At 44.4% G+C, this 17,943-nt stretch overlaps 1 protein-coding gene across 1 annotated transcript; it reads right to left on the bottom strand.

The window, feature by feature from the left end:
• Positions 1 to 3,220: 3,220 nt before the first annotated feature.
• LOC109765704 (uncharacterized) lies at positions 3,221 to 8,061 on the bottom strand. The gene is made up of 7 exons (XM_020324489.3): positions 7,785 to 8,061; positions 7,510 to 7,699; positions 6,927 to 7,050; positions 6,237 to 6,589; positions 4,524 to 5,547; positions 3,833 to 4,029; positions 3,221 to 3,759 (listed from the first exon to the last, which is right to left on the bottom strand). Exons 1-7 carry the CDS (start codon positions 7,931 to 7,933, stop codon positions 3,673 to 3,675), a joined length of 2,124 nt encoding a protein of 707 aa, XP_020180078.1. The 5' UTR covers positions 7,934 to 8,061; the 3' UTR covers positions 3,221 to 3,672.
• Positions 8,062 to 17,943: the final 9,882 nt, after the last annotated feature.

Here is a 17,943-nt window from a genome sequence, read left to right as displayed (position 1 = left end):
GACTTTCTCAATTTCCTCAGTTCAATTTTTTCAGTCAGTTTGTCTTCAGCCTGCTTATCCTGTGTTTACGCTTTCTGTACTCTGTGCTTGTTTTCATTTCATCATGATGACTGTGTTGTTGTTCTGTTATGCTTGCATCTGAGTACTTATTCCGCTGCTAATAGTTCTTTGCTTAGGAATTTCCTCACCCTGAAATTCCTCAGTGAAGAATTCATAAAAATCGCCTATTCACCCCCCGTCTAGTCGACTTAACGCATTTTCAATATGCGTACACAGGATATGACGCATACACCCAAGGTGAGGGATCTCAGTCGTATCTCTCCACGCGAGGGATCTCCATGCCCGAGGAGACTCGTGTACCAGATTGAAACCAGTACCAAGTACAATGGCCAGACAGTACAGGCGAGGGTTCTGATCAGGTAGTCATGTTTACATTTTAATGCATTCACAATGAAAACATATATTATCCTCTAACAGTTTGTTTACAATGTTTCTATGTGTGGGACATACCTGATGTTAATTGGGACGATGAGGACACCCAACGTGGCCTCAACACAGGCATCCGGGGAGCATCACATGATCATGGCAACACGGTTACATCATTAGTTACAGAGTTCTTCGGAGGGGACGTTATTGGCCCATCTTTTATTCCCGAGGAGTCACAACCATACGCCTACAATTACGCTTCAGGTTCGCAAGAAGGATTCCAGACTCCACCACCTACGCAGGAGTCGCAGACACATGAAGCCGAAGTGGAGTACCGTCGCGGTCTTCGTGTAACTCGGCCACCTAATCGCTTGTCGCTTTCCGGTCCTAAGGAAAGGCCAGGTGGTCGTCGTCGACTAGGGTGATTCATCTATCCACGTGTGCGACCCATTGTATCTACATATGTCAGTATCAGACTTTCCGATTTAAACATCTATGTATGCTGAAATAAAAATGCACCAGTCAGAAACAATGTTTCCCGCCTATATCTCCCGCCATACTATCCCGCTTCACTCTTCGGCTTAAGTTAGGCCGAAATGATTTTCTTTAAAAAATATAGCTGATGAGTATTGTGCAACCATTGCCCATCTTAGACATTGAAAAAATATATTTTCGCGCAACCCTTTCCCCTCAATATTTTCCCGCCAACTCTTTCGCTCCATATGTTCCTGCCACCCGTTTCCCGCCATATCTTCCCGCCACCCGTTTCCCATCATATGTTCCCGCCATACCGCAGTCGTTCTTTACCGCCATTTTCTCCTCTCTACCTATAAAACCCCCTTCAGACGGAGGTGGATAAGCATTCTAGTGTAGTGTAGTCGAGATGTCCCATTATCCTTTCGATCGTAGTTTTCACCCTGCGATGAGCAGGACTCTTCTGAGGCTAGCTACCGATTTCAGGATGGACAATAGGATAGTTCCATGGGACGAACTCACCGGTAGTGACACCATAATGAATGAGTTGGCTCACGAATTACGTAGGTCTGGGTGGCCTGAAAGGACCTATGAGGAGGTACGTAAAGAACTTCTTAGGTTGCATGCAAGGTGGAAGAAGGTAGTGGAGCCGGAGAGTGAAACTTTCAGAAGGACTGCAGCAAAGCATCCATTTTTATGGACTGAGGACAGCGAGGACGAAGATGATATCTTGATGCCGCCGCTTCCGGGTTCTGCATCGTCAAAGGGCAAGAGTTCTGCATCGTCCAAGGGTAAGAGTTCTGCATCGTCCAAGGGCAAGAGTACTGCATCCTCGAAGGGCAAGAGTTCTGCATCGTCCAAGGGTAAGAGTTCTGCATCCTCGAAGGGCAAGAGTTCTGCATCGACGGAGGATGACGATGATGCCTTCATGTAGTTTTTAAGTTGTATTCCAGTTCTACCGTTTAATTCAGATGTACTTGCATTATTAGTTTGTACTCTCTTATTGTACGGCATTATGTTCTATCTTAATTTCATTTTGTAGTCGTTGCATGATGTTCGATAATTAGTGGAGGGAAAGAAAATGCCACTAATTTATTCTAAAACTATTTTTTTTTCATTACGGCATGGTACAACTGAAAATAAGATACATCGTACTATTGAAATAAAGCTACATTTAACTACGGAAATAAACCTACATTAAACTGCAGAAATTAAGATACAAACGATTGCAAAATTTAAAATACTACCACAGGAATCTACTGAGTCCAGCGTGGATATTTTCCTTTTCTATCGCCAGCTTCTTCTGCTGGCTTGGCCTCACGAGCATCGGATTCCCGCCCGTGGAAATGAGCGTCGTCGCGTGGGAATCCTTGCCGTCTGCCACAACACAGGCTGTCGGGCCGCATGCGTGGGAATCATCGTGTGAGAATCAATCACCGCAGTCTACAACAGGGACGCTGCCGCGCGTGCAGCAGCAACAGAGGTGCCGCCTACAGGTTCCCGCAGCGTGTGAGTAATTCCCGCAGTGTCATCGCATCCGCTGAGGCAAAAGAAGCAAAAGCCGGAGTGATTCCCGGGCAGCAGCAGGGCATTAGCATGGCAAAAGCAATCAGTGTCGGCACAAGGGGTCAAAATCCACAGATTCCCGCCCGTGATAATCAGCGCTGCACGGGAATCGTCGCCATCTAAGTCCTTGTCGCGCGTGCAGCACAAACAGAAGTGCCGCCTCCTGCGGTGGCGGCCTGGCCCACGCCTCGGCCCGCGCGCAGCAGGGGTTGTCGGCCAGGGAGCGCCAGTGGCAGCGCTCGCCGCCTCGCCCGGTGGCGGCATGGCCCACATCCCCTGGCCCGTTCCGTCCCAGGTACGCCACTGTGCGGAAAACCGTTCTGCCCCGCGCGGCCGCCTCCTGCCGTGGCGGCAGGTGCCACGTGTCGCCTGCCGCGCCTGCCGCCACGGATGAGGGGGTCCTTTTTGTCAATTGCGTCCGAAGGGGGTCTTTTCTGGCAAATCCACTGGGCAGAGAGTCTCTTTCGACAAAAAATCACGATCTCTTGCGGAGAGGCCTTCGGATTCCAAACAACAGTGTCAAATTAGAACAGTGGCAAATTTGGATCCATAGTTAAGGAAATTAATCTCAGAGCAGTTTCTTTTCAATATAACTTTACTTTTGAAAGTCATGCGGTAAATACCAAAGCACATAGCTTAACCAAGTACTCTCTATCGCACATTGCTTAGCCAAATACTCTCTATCGCTTAGGGAGGGACGTCACGTTTGGTTTGGCCAACCCCATTGACCTGAATTGTATCCCACATTATGTGGTTTTTGATGAATAAAACTTGGCTTTACCCATAAAAAAAACTGGTACAGGCGTTTGGACATTCAGATCTTACATTTGCATCCGAGGCAGGTAGGGCAAGCCGTCAAACTACAGTTATGCAGCTCAAAAAATTCTTTCAGAGTCTACAGGTCTACAGTTTACAGGTGCCGAACAGCAAATGACACCACTAAGCTACAAAATTCTGTAGGATACGGCCATGTTCAACACACCATAACAGAACAGAAGACCAATGTCATACAGGAAATTCCCGGTGCCATATTGTCCTGAACAGTTCTCCCAAACACAACTCATGTTTCCCTTTTCTTGTTCCCATCCCCATCACTTCGTACAGCACAACAGTTTTAGGCGCAAATGCTTCTATCGATCTGGTAATCTGGTTGCAGACATTGACATGGCTGCCCAACCCAAAATTCGGAATAAACCAATACAGTTCTCAGCTCTTCTCTGCTTGATGTATCCTCGGCTTCTTGGAAGGCGGTGTCATGAAAAGCTTTCTAACAGATGTAACCGGATCCTCCTCCTGAAATTACAGAAACCAACTGTGAGGACACGATTCAAAAGAAACTAGACAAGATTCAACAAAAGAGCATTACCTCATTGATAAGGCTGAGCTTAGTCTCCAATTGCGAATCTCCATCAACTCTTTTATCCTGAGCAAGTAACGCCGAAAGAGTCAGCCTCCATCCAGGCAAGGCATCACTGTTATCAGGGGATATCCAAGGGCAGAATGTCCGGTGCTGCTTGATAGGATCAAACTCATTCATTTCGTCATACAGGCCTTGTTTTTTCCCTGTTATGAGAGCAGTCAACAGGTTACATCAGTACTAGCAATTAATAACTAATATGTGTGCAGTCTCAGGCAATATCCTAATAAAGTACTAGCAATTAATAACTAATTTCCACCTCCACAAGAGGCGGCAAGAACAAAGCACTCGTCATACATCAGTACTCCCTCCATAAAGTATTATAAGAGCGTTTAGATCACTACTTATAAATCTAAACGCTCTTATAATACTTTATGGAGGGAGTATGTGTTTACTGTTCTGTTAAGAAGCTTTACTACGAAACCAGTCAATCGATATGCTAATTGTTGTTAGAAGTTCCGAACTCTGACAACAAGTTACTCCTACTTCCCCTACATTTTCGTTCCCTTCAACTCTGTTTAAGTACTTCCTTATTCCCTTATATTCCTTAAATTGTACCAGCAGCTCAGAATACTTAGCGACCAACCTATTGTTAATTAAGTTACTGTTAAAGCAAAGGAAACATAAATGAATTCTTTACCTGATGGCTGTACACCTTTTTCCATGTTGGTGGACGATTTTGAGATTGTGCCAACCTCAACTGGCTTGGACATGTTTGTATGTGTCTGTATAGAGTTCCGATCATTAGTAGGCTCTTCTCTTGTATCCTCAACAGGTGAAAACTTAGGATCTATTGCGTGTTGATCAAGTTTCAAGTTCGTGCTCATCATACTTCTGCTTGTGGCAACACCTGATTCTGGTTCTCCATTGACAACTTCTTCCATATTAATATCCTCAGTTGTATCTGAAGGTGAACACCCTTGAATTTGATCAGTGTTTACTCCCAAGTTTGCAATCTGCTTTTCAGAATTATCACCTCCATGATCGTGATGTGCCCCTTTGGCCGATGTATCAACATCATTGGAGATTGTGTTAATGCCTTCCAACATATGAAGCTTATCCATGCTTCGTTTGCGCTTCATGGGCCCTGAAGCATGCAAAGCAACAGAAACAATCTCTCTATCACTTCCGGATGAAAATGATTTTCCACGGGAGTTCAAGTCAGCTTTCAAGTGTCGACTGACAACAGGAAATGAAACTCTTGGTCGAAAACTCTGTCTAGTCGGCGGAGGACCACCAGCAATGGTAAAATTAAAACCAACATTTGCAGACTTTGAAGGTTCTACTCCACTGACTAGGTTAGCATGTCCATTACTTTGCTCATCTTGTGTATTCGAATCTGATACAAACTTAAAAAGTTGAAGAGGTCGTTCTACAAGGGAAAAGCGCCACAAGGCAACACAGGCTCCACAAAACTGACAATCTAAAACAACGGATGATGGATCATAATGTTGATCTCCTTGATTAGAATCTGGAATTGCTGGAGAACCATCAACTTCCTTGTGTGAGTAAATTACGACCCGATCTTCCAGTGTGTTGTTCATTTGCTCTGGTTGGGCAAATACGGAGGTAGAGCTTGCATCTGAGTGAGATTTGGTTGCACAATCAACAGCATAGTGAAGTAGGCGTGGTTCCCATCCACATAAGCTTATTATCTTGAGTGCCTGGTAGCCAGTTATGCATTAAGTTCAACCGCAGAGACTTAAACAATTTGATGCAGAAGAATATGTGCAGTGAAAATGTAAACTGAAACTACACAATATTTATCAGCAATCCAACTATTCAAGATATCTACTCAAAGCGATTTGAAACACCTGGCTAAATACGAGGATATGTTTCCAACAGAGGCCAGGCAAATGAGATTGTAAGAAGAAGAAATTAAGTTACTAAACAGTTATGCAGTTGGAAACTAAATGTCTTTTGTAGTTGATTTTACCAAGACTAAATAAAGGGTTTTCAATATCACATGACAACGCTTCTAGGTATAGGCTTTCGTCAACAGAGGTATATCCGAGTTCTCCTAATAGCAAAAGGCATTCCTTTAGATAGTTATGACAGGACTAAGAGAGGAGGGATACAGATCTTTTTCTTTTTTGAGAAAAACATAAATCTTTTTCAGTGCATTGTGCAACTGGAGATTAGGTATGAACTGTTGAACATGCTATACAGTGAGCGCAAATCAAGGGCTAAGCAGAATTTATTCAGTTGCATATGTGTCATAGATATCTGAATTGATCACTTAGAAAATACTAACAGAAAATGCTGAAAAGAGGATATGGACATGGCAAAGATAAATTGCAAGGCAATAAACTCCACAAAGAGATAAGTAATTATGTGTAAATTAAAGTCTGACCTGATAATATATGCCAGCATCTTGAAAAGTGCCATCTAGATCCATAATAGTTGAGTCTTCAGTAAGCATAAATCCCCCTTTAAGGACAACTGATGAAGAGAACGGCTCCAATAGGAACTGTTCTAGTTGTGGACTCCACTTCCTCATGATATCCAGAGAAGAGGGGGAAATTCTTGGAAGTGATGAAAGCCGCAGCAGAGACGAGAAGCACTCATAGTAGTTCTCAACTAAAACAGGAGGAGGTGTGGGTGGAAATAAGGCAAGTGATTCATCACATATGTTGTCGATCCATGGACAGAGTAGTTTGTGTCCAGTGTCCAGCTTCAAGCTGAAAACAGAAGCAGCCTTTTCAACTGCAAGAAAAGAAAAATCTCAATGTAAGAAAATGAACATAAATGGTTTGAACAAATCTAGGAAGTCAGTGATGCCTGTATGTAAGTCTCTCACAAGATAGAAATGGAACACAAGCAATGTTATAATCAAATAAATCAGCATCTCTTGAATCTTAAAACACTAAATTGCTCAATACTAAGTCCACATAGAAGCGTGTGATGTTTCATTTAATTGTTTTGAGAGAAGAATAAGATAATTGCCTTATCCGCTCATAGCTTGAGATGAAAAGTCCACATTGCACGCACCTTGAATCTTAAAACACTAAATTGCTCAATACTAAGTCCACATTGCACGCACCTTGCTGTGGTGTCCAGGAGGAAGGAGAGGAAAAGAGGAGACGTGCCCCACATGCCTCGCACGTTATAATGTCCGGTTCAACATTAGTCCACCCTCTCCTAGCACAGTTAACAGGACTAACAACCTGAAAAAGGTAACTCGCTATCAGCAATCAACGGAAAAGCATGAGATGCTTTAGCTGAAATGTGGTCCCTTGCTAACTTCTCAATCAAAATGAACAAACATCCGTTAGTGAACCGAATTCCTCCATAATTGGAGGGTTAGTGAACCGAGAGCATCCATAATTGGACGATAATACATAAGCACCACCACAAACAGGGTTTATACAAGCGCAGGACATACAAGCCTCCAGACATATTTCTAACCAGTCTATCAAGAGAAATCACAGCAAACATCCGTTTTGTTCTAGAAGTTTCCACTAATTAACCATCAATCTGTTAGATAGGAAGAAAAACCATCTTCATTGCAGTCAAGAGATTTCCTAAAGCAGTGGGAAGCGACAACCCTCAAGTCACCAAATCCACCAACCAATGCAGAGAACGTACGAAGTGCAATCAACTCTAAGGGGTTAAACTGGGTGTACCTTGGGCTTTGCGAACCAGGTCATGGCCTTGAATGAGGAGAGCCGCCGCACAAGGTCACGGCGGTCCCACGGGCGGCATGGCGGAGGCGGAGACATCGCTGACATGGCGGCCATCTGCGGCGGGAGCCGCGACCCCCGCACAACGCCGAACCTCCTCCCGGCATCCGCCGCCTTCCCCGCCCTCCACGAGCTGCCAAACCAGATCAGATCAAACTCGCTTTACAGCCACACAAAGGGACTAGGGCGAGAGGAGAAGCTGGGAGTCTGGAGCTAACCTGGGAGTGGACGAGGAGGAGGGTTTGGAGCCGGGGCTGGGGCTAGGCTTGGGCTTGGGGAAGTGGTAGAGCTTGTCCATGGCCTTCTTGAGGCGCCGCTCGGAATCAGCCCCGATGTCTCCGCCACCGCCGCTGCCGCCGGCGGCCATCGCGGTAGCGCGTGGAGGGGGGGATCGGTGGAGATGGCAACGGCGATGCGTGAGCCGCTGGAAAGGCTTCCGCTACTGCTGGGCGTCCAGACTTGGTGCTGCCATTTTCTGACAGCTGTGGCGTTTCGCTTGGGCTTGGGCTTGGGCTTGGGCAATGTCGGCCGAGAGTTTACAGTCTCTTACCAGGCTGTTGAGCCGCTTTGATCAAGGATTTGGGCTTTACACGCACAGGGTTAGTCCTGGCCATGGGCAGCCCGGCCCGAACGGCCCGGCCCGAAAAAGCCTGACCCGGTCCGGCCCGATGCCGCTCCCGGGCCGGGCTCGGGCCTAGATTTTGAGCCCGAAGACCGGGCTAGGCCGGGCCCGGGCCCATCGTTTTTGCGTTTTCCTGAAGGACGGGCCGGGCCGGCCCGAAGCCCGACGGGCTTTTACGTGTTCGGGCCAGGCTCGGGCCCAGAAAACCGGCCTGACGGCCGGGCCGGGCCGGGCTCGGGCCTGGGTTTTTTGCGTCGGGCTTGGCTAAGCCCGGCTCGTCCCGAGGTATGGCCAGGTATACACAGGGTGCTTGTGCTCGTGGGACAAACAATGCTAAACGCACGTGCTGTTTACACGCTTTTACGGGCTGCTTCCATCTAACTAAACCGTATTTCCTATTCGCCGCTCATTGCATCGAAATGTCGACGCAACGCACAAGCCAACGACTCGACCAGTGGATCTGGGCCGGCCCACTTAGACCGTGACCATCACAGTGGGAGCAGCCGGTTTTGGGAACCTTCTAGATGGTTTCCAGAACCTGGATTTTCTGTTTATTTTCTTCTACTGGCTTTTTCGGGGTTTTTTCTCTGTCTTTTTCTCTTCCTTTTTTCCTTCTTTTGTCTTTTCTGTTCTTTTTCTTTTTTGTTTATTATTTTATTTTGTATTTCTTTTTCTTTTCTTTTCTTTTAAAAAAATCGAAAATTTTAAATTTTGTTCGTGTTTCCGATTTTTTTTCAGTTTTTTAAAAAATGTTCTCAAAATTCAAAAGTTGTTCTCATTACCCAAAAAGGTTCAAAACTTTCGAAATTCAGAAAATGTAATGGAATTTAATTTATTTGTTCACATATTCAAAAAATGTTCGTGCTTCCAAATTTGTTCGGGATTTTTTGAAATTGTTCTCCGTTTCAAAATTTGTTCTCAAGATTCAAAAAATGTTCATGCTTTAAAAAATTGTTTGTGCTTCCAAATTTGTTAGGATTTTTCAAAATTGTTGTTCGTTTCAAATTTTGTTCTCAAGATTCAAAAAATGTTCGTCTTTCCAAATTTGTTCTCAAGATTCAAAAATTGTTCGTGCTTTAAAAAATTGTTCACGCTTCCAAATTTGTTCGGGATTTTTCAAAATTGTTCTGCGTGTCAAAAGTTTTTCTCAAGATTCAAAAAATATTCATGCTTTAAAAAATAGTCCGCACTTCCAAATTTGTTCTCAAGATTCAAAAATCGTTCGCTCTTTAAAAATTGTTCGCGCTTCCAAATTTGTTCGGGATTTTTCAAAATTGTTCTCCGTTTCAAAATTTATTTTGAAGATTCAAAAAATGTTCGTGCTTTAAAAAAAATCGCGCTTCCAAATTTGTTCTCAAGATTCAAAAATCGTTTGTGCTTTAGATTTTTTTCATAAATTCCAAAAATGTTCATGTTTTCAAAAAATGTTTAGGAAATTCAAAATTTGTTTGCTTTCATAGAATTAGTTTGCATTTTTGAAAGTAAAAAACTACGTTCAAAAAATTACTCAAATTTTGGAAAAAAAAATATAGGGATTTTGTCAAAATGTGTTCGCAATTTAATATAATGTTAATAATTTATGCTACTTAAATTTAATAAATTCTTTGTGTTATTTAAAACATTGAGTAATGATCATTTACGTTGCTGCAGTTTTGTTCTTCAAACTTGGTGCTACTGTTCACGTCCGTGTATACAGTTTGGCTGGCTAGCGCGGTACCGACCACAACAAAAGGTCTGAAGATTGAATTCCAGGTTGCGCATTCTTTTTATTTCGGATTTTTTGCGCCCAACCAATCACTAAAGGCGTCTGTGCGGAGAGGCATCTGTTTGCCGGTCTAAAGAGTTTTACTCCAATGGACCGGCCTGGTTGCGTTCGCTCTGTGCGAAGAGGTGTCTGTTTGCCGCATAATGCGGTAAATAGGAGGTCCCAACTAAACCTGCCCCTCCTAATTTTCAGGTGGGTGGGGCCCAATCCTTATTCCAATCAACCCTTGCCAACTCAGACTCACTCCCTAAAAGCCCCGTATTGAGCCCTTGAATGTAGCATTGCTGCAGGAAACACTATAGCTAAACTAAAAAATGAGGGTGCCACGTTTTCTTAGTTCTGAAAGAAAACATTAAACGGTTTTTTTAAACGAGAACATTTTTTAAGTTTCGATTTTTTTAACATGAAAAAAATAGAAAGCACAAACACTTTTTCGAATTATTGATTTGTTCGAAACATGAACATTTTCTGAAAATTTCAGGTAATTTTTTTAAAGACACAGACATTTTTTGAAAAATTTGAACGATTTTGGGAAACAAGAACATTTATTGAAATTTTGTAAAAAAAACACGGACATTTTTTGAAAATTCTGATTGTTTTTAAAATCAAGAACAGTTTTGGAAAATTCCCATAGGAATTTTGGAAATAGTAACTTTTTTTAAAACACAAACATTTTCTAGTTTCTCGACAAATTTTGAGAAACATGAACTTTTCTAAAAAAATCTTGATTTTTTAAAAAACACAAACATTTGTTGAAATTCCCGATCGTTTTATGGCACATGAACATTTTTTGAATTTGTGAAAAAAAGAATATTATTGAAATTTCGAAACTTTTTTGGAAAAGAAACAAACATAAAGAAACCAAAGAAAACCAGTAAATGAAACAATAGGCAAAAAGAACAAACGAAAAAAATACATGGACCGGACTAGAACCTTTTGGAAGTTCCTAGAGTTGGGTCGGCCCACGAGTGCACTGTCTGTGCAAATCGACGACAATCTGCCACAAAATGAGTCAAATAGGATTTTTCTTAGGTGATCAAATGTGCACCCCATCTTGTGATTTTTCTCTTGTCGTCTTTGTTTGTTTTCCCAATCGGTCATCACCGAAAGCACTAGTTAAGGAACCCTTTGCAAAGGTCGCTTTCATCTTATCTGATAGTGATACATAGTTGCCCACTTGTCGTGACCTTAGAGTTTGAAGGGATTACTCCCCACGCAAGGGAGGGATTGACAGTACAATACAACGGCAGTGGCCCATCTACCGGCAAGCCCGACACTAGGACAGCCTCGGGGCCAGGAGGCCTAGGCAGCCTAGTCCCAACAATTAGTCCAGGGGCCCGGCTTGAAGATAAAGCACGATATTGGCGTTCAAGACAAGATACCCTCATGGCGAGGTCGGTTAGGAACCCACACGGCCTAGTTTGGCATGCAACTAAGACAGGTCATAAGACTATAAATACAAATGATGACATATAGATCGGGCACAAATAAATCTTACCACTCACTACAAAATTTGCTCTATTTTGCACCGTTTCACTTGCATCACGTATAACCGTTTTTCATTAGAAAAAATGCCACGGTGACATTTTCCGGGTGTCACCCCCACCCTCACTGAAGCGCCGTCATAAAAAATCCTGATGGTACCACTTCCTCCGTCACGCATGATCGCATCTTAGGCGACGAACCCAAAATGTCACTCATGGCCATTTTCAGTGACGGACCATAATGTCACCTATGATAGGACAATCTGTCGCCTAAGATCGTTTTTGGTGATGATAATCCATCACAAGTGATCGGTCCGCGGGTTTGACTGGTCAGTATTTCTGACAAGTTTGGCCAGCAGTTGCTGGGGTGGCTTCTTCCATGTGGGTCCGCCATGGGTTTTATTGCCGATGGTTCCGTCAGTAATAAGTCAGACGTCAGTTTTCACCGGTCAAGGCTGCTGGCATATAGGCCCAGAGAAATGCTGATGTGGCTGCTTACATGTGGGTCCGGACGGTGTTAACGTGGGTACTTACAAGTGGGTCCGGACGGTGCTGATGTGTGTGTTTACAAGTGACGGCTTAAATTTCCATCAGCAGTACCGTCACAAGTTCTAGATAGCATCAAATTGTGCACGGTTTGATTTTGTAGGCCAATTTGAATGTGAATTAGAGAAATTTTGAAATTTAACATTGTCATCACAACTTTTATTATAATATAATAATGAGACTTGACATTTGTCACAACACTGATCCACATATTGAAATGAGCATCCAGATGGCATATTATCAAGCATGAGAAAAATACATGGGAGAAGGCATCATGACGAATAGTAGTGCACCATCAATGATTGATGGGTTGTGACACAGTCTCCTACGAAGACTGAGATGACTTCTTAAGAGATGACTAAGAATTCCTTCCATTTCTTGTTGCTTTTTTTTCAAAGCCTCTGATTTTTTGCCTCCTGGTCCATCTTGATAACTTCTATTTCTAGTTGCTGTTTCCTTTTGAGCTCTTCGATTTCGTGCATCCATGCATTGCATTAGGTAGGGCATTCAGATTTTCTGCAGATGTGTCATTTGCCAGTTTTGTGTCTGTCGCTTGTGCTATAATCTTCGCTTCTAACTAAAGGATGCATTGTTCAGAGGATGAATTATGCGATGAGACGCCAAAGCTTGAAAGTAAAGTGCCAGAGTAGCTCTTTTCCTCGATAATCTGCACGTCAGGTACTTGCGGCAAAACTTCTTGTAAACGTGTCCTCTTTGTGGTCTGCATCATTATTAAAAGCGTTGTTCGTGCACTATCAGTACATTACACTATGATGGCTCACACAATAATACTTTTGAAGCCAAAACATTATAAATTACTTATGGTGCTTCTTCTACAATCTGTCTCATACTGGAATCCTTCTCGAAGGTGTGAGAGTGCTACTTGTGAGCTGCATTGGAATTTTCCCGAAGAGGAGGGGATGATGCAGTACAGTAAAGATAAGTATTTCCCTAAGTTATGAAACCAAGGTTACCAATCAAGTAGGAGAATTGCGCAACAACTCTGTAAGGGCATATTTCTCTCTAAGTGGTTTTGGTGATTGATGACAATGCATTTGCGGACTAATCGTGTGCATTGATCATTTCAGATATCTCATGTCTAGGCACAAGACGGTTCGGTGCCCCTCGGAACCTATCGAAGACGACGTTTCTCTATGTTTCTTTTCGGTGGATTTGAGTCGTAGGAAAGTTGTACTATTAAGAGGGGGTCCGCTTCGGAAAGGTTAGGGTGGAATCAACACGTACACATTTGTTCCTTTGCACCACCTTTCCTTCGCTTCATTGGAGCACCGGTCGTTTTTCCCTTGTCGTTGCGAAGATGAAGGCCTCCAAGTGCTATTGTTCTGCGGCGTGCGGTAGTACTGATCAAGGGAGCAGTAGTACCGCAGCAGCCCATGGTAGTACCGCCCTTGGCAGCGGTAATACCGCGTTGTGCGGTAGTACCGCTCCTAGAGCGCGGTAGTACCGTGCCCTCTAGCCCAGAACGGTGGCATGCGCGGAAGTAGGGGCGGAAGTAATTTTGTACTTCCACACCACACGCGGTAGTACCGCTCCCTATGAGCTGTAGTACCGTGCCGGATTTTCGCACAGACCAAAACTCAGCGGAAGTAGCCACAGATGTAATTTTATTAGTCCGCGCCTTCCCAGCCCAGAGTGAACCCTGCCTTGCGGTAGTACCGCAAGGGCGCGCGGTAGTACCGCTCCAGCGGTTCTACCGCTCGTTGCTATATGCAACAGGGCCTCGTCTGGCCCCTACCGCGTGAACGGTAGTACCGCACTGCCTAGCGGTAGTACCGCACTGCCTAGCGGTAGTACCGCACACCCGTGCGGTAGTACCGTGGGTATGTACGGTAGTACCGCATGTCGCGGGCTGAGTAAGTGGGTAACGGTTGGATCTTTCCTCCCACTATATAAGGGGGATCTTCTTCCCCAAGTTGACCACCTCTCCCCTCCCCAAGCTCCATTGTTGCCCAAAGCTCCATTTTCGCCCGATCTCTCTCCCTAGCCAATCAAACTTGTTGATTCTCTAGGGATTGGTTGAGAAGGCCTCGATCTACACTTCCACCAAGAGAAAATTGATTTCCCCAACTAATCCCTTGCGGATCTTGTTACTCTTGGGTGTTTGAGCACCCTAGACGGTTGAGGTCACTGCGGAGCCATATTCCATTGTGGTGAAGCTTCGTGGTGTTGTTGGGAGCCTCAAATTAAGTTGTGGAGATTGCACCAACCTTGTTTGTAAAGGTTCGGTCGCCGCCTCCAAGGGCACCAATAGTGGAATCACGGCATTTCACATTGTGTGAGGGCATGAGGAGAATACATTGGCCCTCGTGGCTTCTTGGGGAGCATTGTGCCTCCACACCGCTCCAACGGAGACTTACTTCCTCTCAAAGGGAAGGAACTTCGGTAACACACCCTCGTCTCCACCGGCTCCACTCTTGGTTATCTCTCACCTTTACTTGTGCAAGATTTATTATGTTGTATCCCTTGCTTGCTCTTGTGCTTGTTGTTGTTGCATCATATAGGTTGCTCACTTAGTTGCATATCTAGACAACCTACTTTGATGCAAAGTTTAATTTGGTAAAGAAAAGCTAAAAATTGTTAGTTGCCTATTCACCCCCCCCCCTCTAGTCAACTATATCGATCCTTTCAATTGGTATCAGAGTCTCGTCTCTTTATTAAGGACTTCACCGTCCGAAGAGTATGTTTGACACCATAGACGGTGGGAAGGAGCACCCCGGTGTGATTTCGTCCTCGTCTACGGCCGATGGGGGATCCTCGGTCTCTCGTGAGGAGTTTAATGCGACTTTGGACACATTGAAAATCTCCATGACGACCGAGGTTGAAGGCATGTTCAACAAGTTTTTAGAAGGCCTTAAATTATCCACCGCACCAATGAAAGTGGGTGACCCCGCTAACAAGGTGACGGATGCTAACTCCGACAAGGGGGAAGCTACTAGTGACAAAGTTCCTTTATCTAGTGGTAGAAGTGGAAATGGCATCTTTGCCCATGTTGAACCTCCACTTACTTATGGAGGACCGGTTCCCTCCACTCATTTGAATCATGTTGGTCCTCCTCCTAAGTTTGTGAAAAATGAGGATTTTGCCTCTTGGGTCTATCGCTTTAAACGTCATTTAAATCATAGTAATACTAATCTTTGGAGAATTATTGAGCAAGGCTTCTACCCGCATGACCCAAGCAACTTCACCCCTAGATAAGCTGCGGATAATCAATTCAACGAGTCCGCTCTCTTCATCATCCAAGATGCAATTCCATCCGAAGATATTGCGCATCTCTTTCACCGTGGCTAAGGAAGCATGGAAACATGTTGTTTCCATTTACAAGGGAAGCGAGAGCATTCAATGCTCCAACTATGAAGTGGTGCAAGATGAAGCCGATGAGTTTGCGATGAATGAAGATGAAGAACCTCGTGAGCTCTACCGGAGATTAACCACTCTCACGGTCTCACTCCGAGATCACGGGAGCAAGGATACAGATGACAATTGGATCAAGCGCAAGTTTCTCAAGGCCATGATGCCCTACTATAAGGCCATGTCATCCGTCATCCGTCAAAGGCCGGACTTTCATACCTTGTCCTCAAGTGAAGTGTTGGATGAGTTTGTTGCTATGAGAATTTTGGACAAGATCGCCGACAATGCGGTGTTGCGCTCTCAACGGGTAAAGAAACCCAACCTTGCTTTGAAGGCCAAGGCTAGTGTGGAAGAAGAGGATGAAGAGGAAGAATAGGAGAGTAACCCCGAAGATACAAAATATGCTTATCATGAGCACATGGCTCTTGCTTCAAGGCAATTTTGGAGCAAGAAGAACTCAAGGCCCAACTTCAACAAGAACAACTCAAGTGGCGCCAAGGGCAAGCAACGTGTGAGGACATGCTATAATTGTGGCAATGTGAGCCACTTTGTTGCGGAGTGCCCATATGAGAAGAGGGAAGAAAATGGTGGCAAGCTCATCTGAAAAGACAAGGCCAAGTCCTTCCCCAACAAGAACAACTTCACCAAGAAGACTCCTTCCAAGGGGTTGGTGGCACAAGAAGAGTACAATGAGGATGATGATGATGATGATGGTGAGACGGTTGCCATGGCCTCCATTGCCATTGCGACAACTCCACGGGTGTCCCTCTTTGACTCACCCAATGAGAACATCCCCGCCATGTGCCTCATGGCTAAAGCCACCAACAAGGTAACCCCCAACATCAAAACTACCATCATTACTAATCCTTCCTTGACGGATTGCATTGATGAAAATGAGGGGTCGAAGGAAGAAGAAAATGAATTTGAGTCTTTTATGAGTAAGCTCAAGGGGAAACCCAAGAAGCACTTCGTTGCTCTCTTGGAACAACTTGGTGAGGCCAATGACATGATTGAGGCTCACGAAGAAACCATCTCTAAGATGGAGGGGCACAGTCGTGACTATGCCGATGAGATATCGGACCTCTCTAATGCACTTGATCATGATCATCGTTTGGCTCTTGAGGAGTCACACAACGATGATCGTGCTAAATTAAAAAAAGATCCTGATCATGCACTTGTTGTATCTCGTGTGCTCAATTCCGAGAAGGCCAAACTTGGGGTTGATCTTGCTAGACTCAAGGAGGAGTTTGATATACTTGACAAGGCTCACAAGGCCTTGAAGGATGCTCATGCTAGCCTCAAAGAGTCTCATGATCAACTCCAAGTGAAGCTAACCAAGGAGAAAGCCACATTTCCTCATATGGTTTTAATTGATAATGCAAATGCTACTAACCCGTGTTGTGAGCATGTGCATATTGTGGAGGAGAATGCAAAGTTTAAGGAGCAACTTGAGAAAGGCCTTGTGTCTTGCATACAAGGTGAGAAGAACCTCAATGACCTTTTGAGCAATCAAAAGGAAGTTGTGGGCAAGGAGGGAATTGGGTTTGCACCCAAGTCCAAGAACAAGAAGAAGAATGACAAGGCCAAACGACCTCCCCCTCTCAAGCAAACTTTTGTGAAGGAGGGAGAGGGTGCTCCTAAGGAGAAGAAGAACAATGTGAAGGGTGGTGGTGTCAAGAAGGGCAATGCCACCCCTTCCAACAAAGCCGACGACTTTAACCCTTCTTATGTGTTATGCCATGCTAGTGATGGGCATGTTTATGCCAAATTTATTGGTTCTCCTTATGAGTATATTGAATGGTCTATTTGGGTTCCTAAGACCCTTGTTACTAACATCAAAGGACCCATTACAAAATGGGTACCTAACACCAAGCATTGATCTCTTGTAGGTGTTTGCTTCCGGTGGGGGATCATGGTTGCTCGATAGTGGAGCCACAAATCATATGACCGGAAGCAAGGACTTGGTGGTGGACGTGCACAAGATTTCATCTATGCCCACCAATGTCGAGTGGGGTGATGCCTCGTCTTCTAAGGTATTGGGTCTTGGCAAGGTTTTCATTTCTCATGATCTCACGATCGAGAAAGTCATGCTTGTTGAGTCCCTTGCATACAATTTACTTTCCGTTCATCAACTTGCACTCATGGGCTTTGCCACTTTCTTTGATATTGATACCGTGGCCCTCTTGTGGAGCAAGACTCTTAAAGTAGCCTTTGTTGGGCATGTCGAGAACGGTCTTTATGTGATTAACTTTTCGGAGCGACCCACTAAGACCGCGACATGCCTAATGGCTAAAGTTGATGTGGGATGGCTTTGGCATCGCCGTTTAGCCCATGTCAATGATAACCCACAAGTATAGGGGATCGCAACAGTTTTCGAGGGTAGAGTATTCAACCCAAATTTATTGATTCGACAAGGGGAGCCAAAGACTATTCTCAAGTATTAGCAGTTGAGTTGTCAATTCAACCACACCTGGATAACTTAGTATCTGCAGCAAAGTATTTAGTAGCAAAGTAATATGGAAGTAACGGTAACGGTAGCAAAAGTAATATTTTTGGGTTTTGTAGTGATTGTAACAGTAGCAACGGAAAAG

This window comes from Aegilops tauschii, chromosome 3 (genome assembly GCF_002575655.3).
Source record: "Aegilops tauschii subsp. strangulata cultivar AL8/78 chromosome 3, Aet v6.0, whole genome shotgun sequence".
NCBI lineage: Eukaryota > Viridiplantae > Streptophyta > Magnoliopsida > Poales > Poaceae > Aegilops > Aegilops tauschii.
This window is presented reverse-complemented; position numbering and strand designations above follow the sequence as displayed.

Coding starts and splice junctions, on each gene's coding strand:
- LOC109765704 (XM_020324489.3), bottom strand. CDS start 7,933: ATGGCCGCCGGCGGCAGCGGCGGTGGCGGAGACATCGGGGCTGATTCC. Junction 4,030..4,523: donor AAAAGGTGTACAGCCATCAG/GTAAAGAATTCA, acceptor CTCTCATAACAG/GGAAAAAACAAGGCCTGTAT. Junction 3,760..3,832: donor AGCTCAGCCTTATCAATGAG/GTAATGCTCTTT, acceptor CTGTAATTTCAG/GAGGAGGATCCGGTTACATC.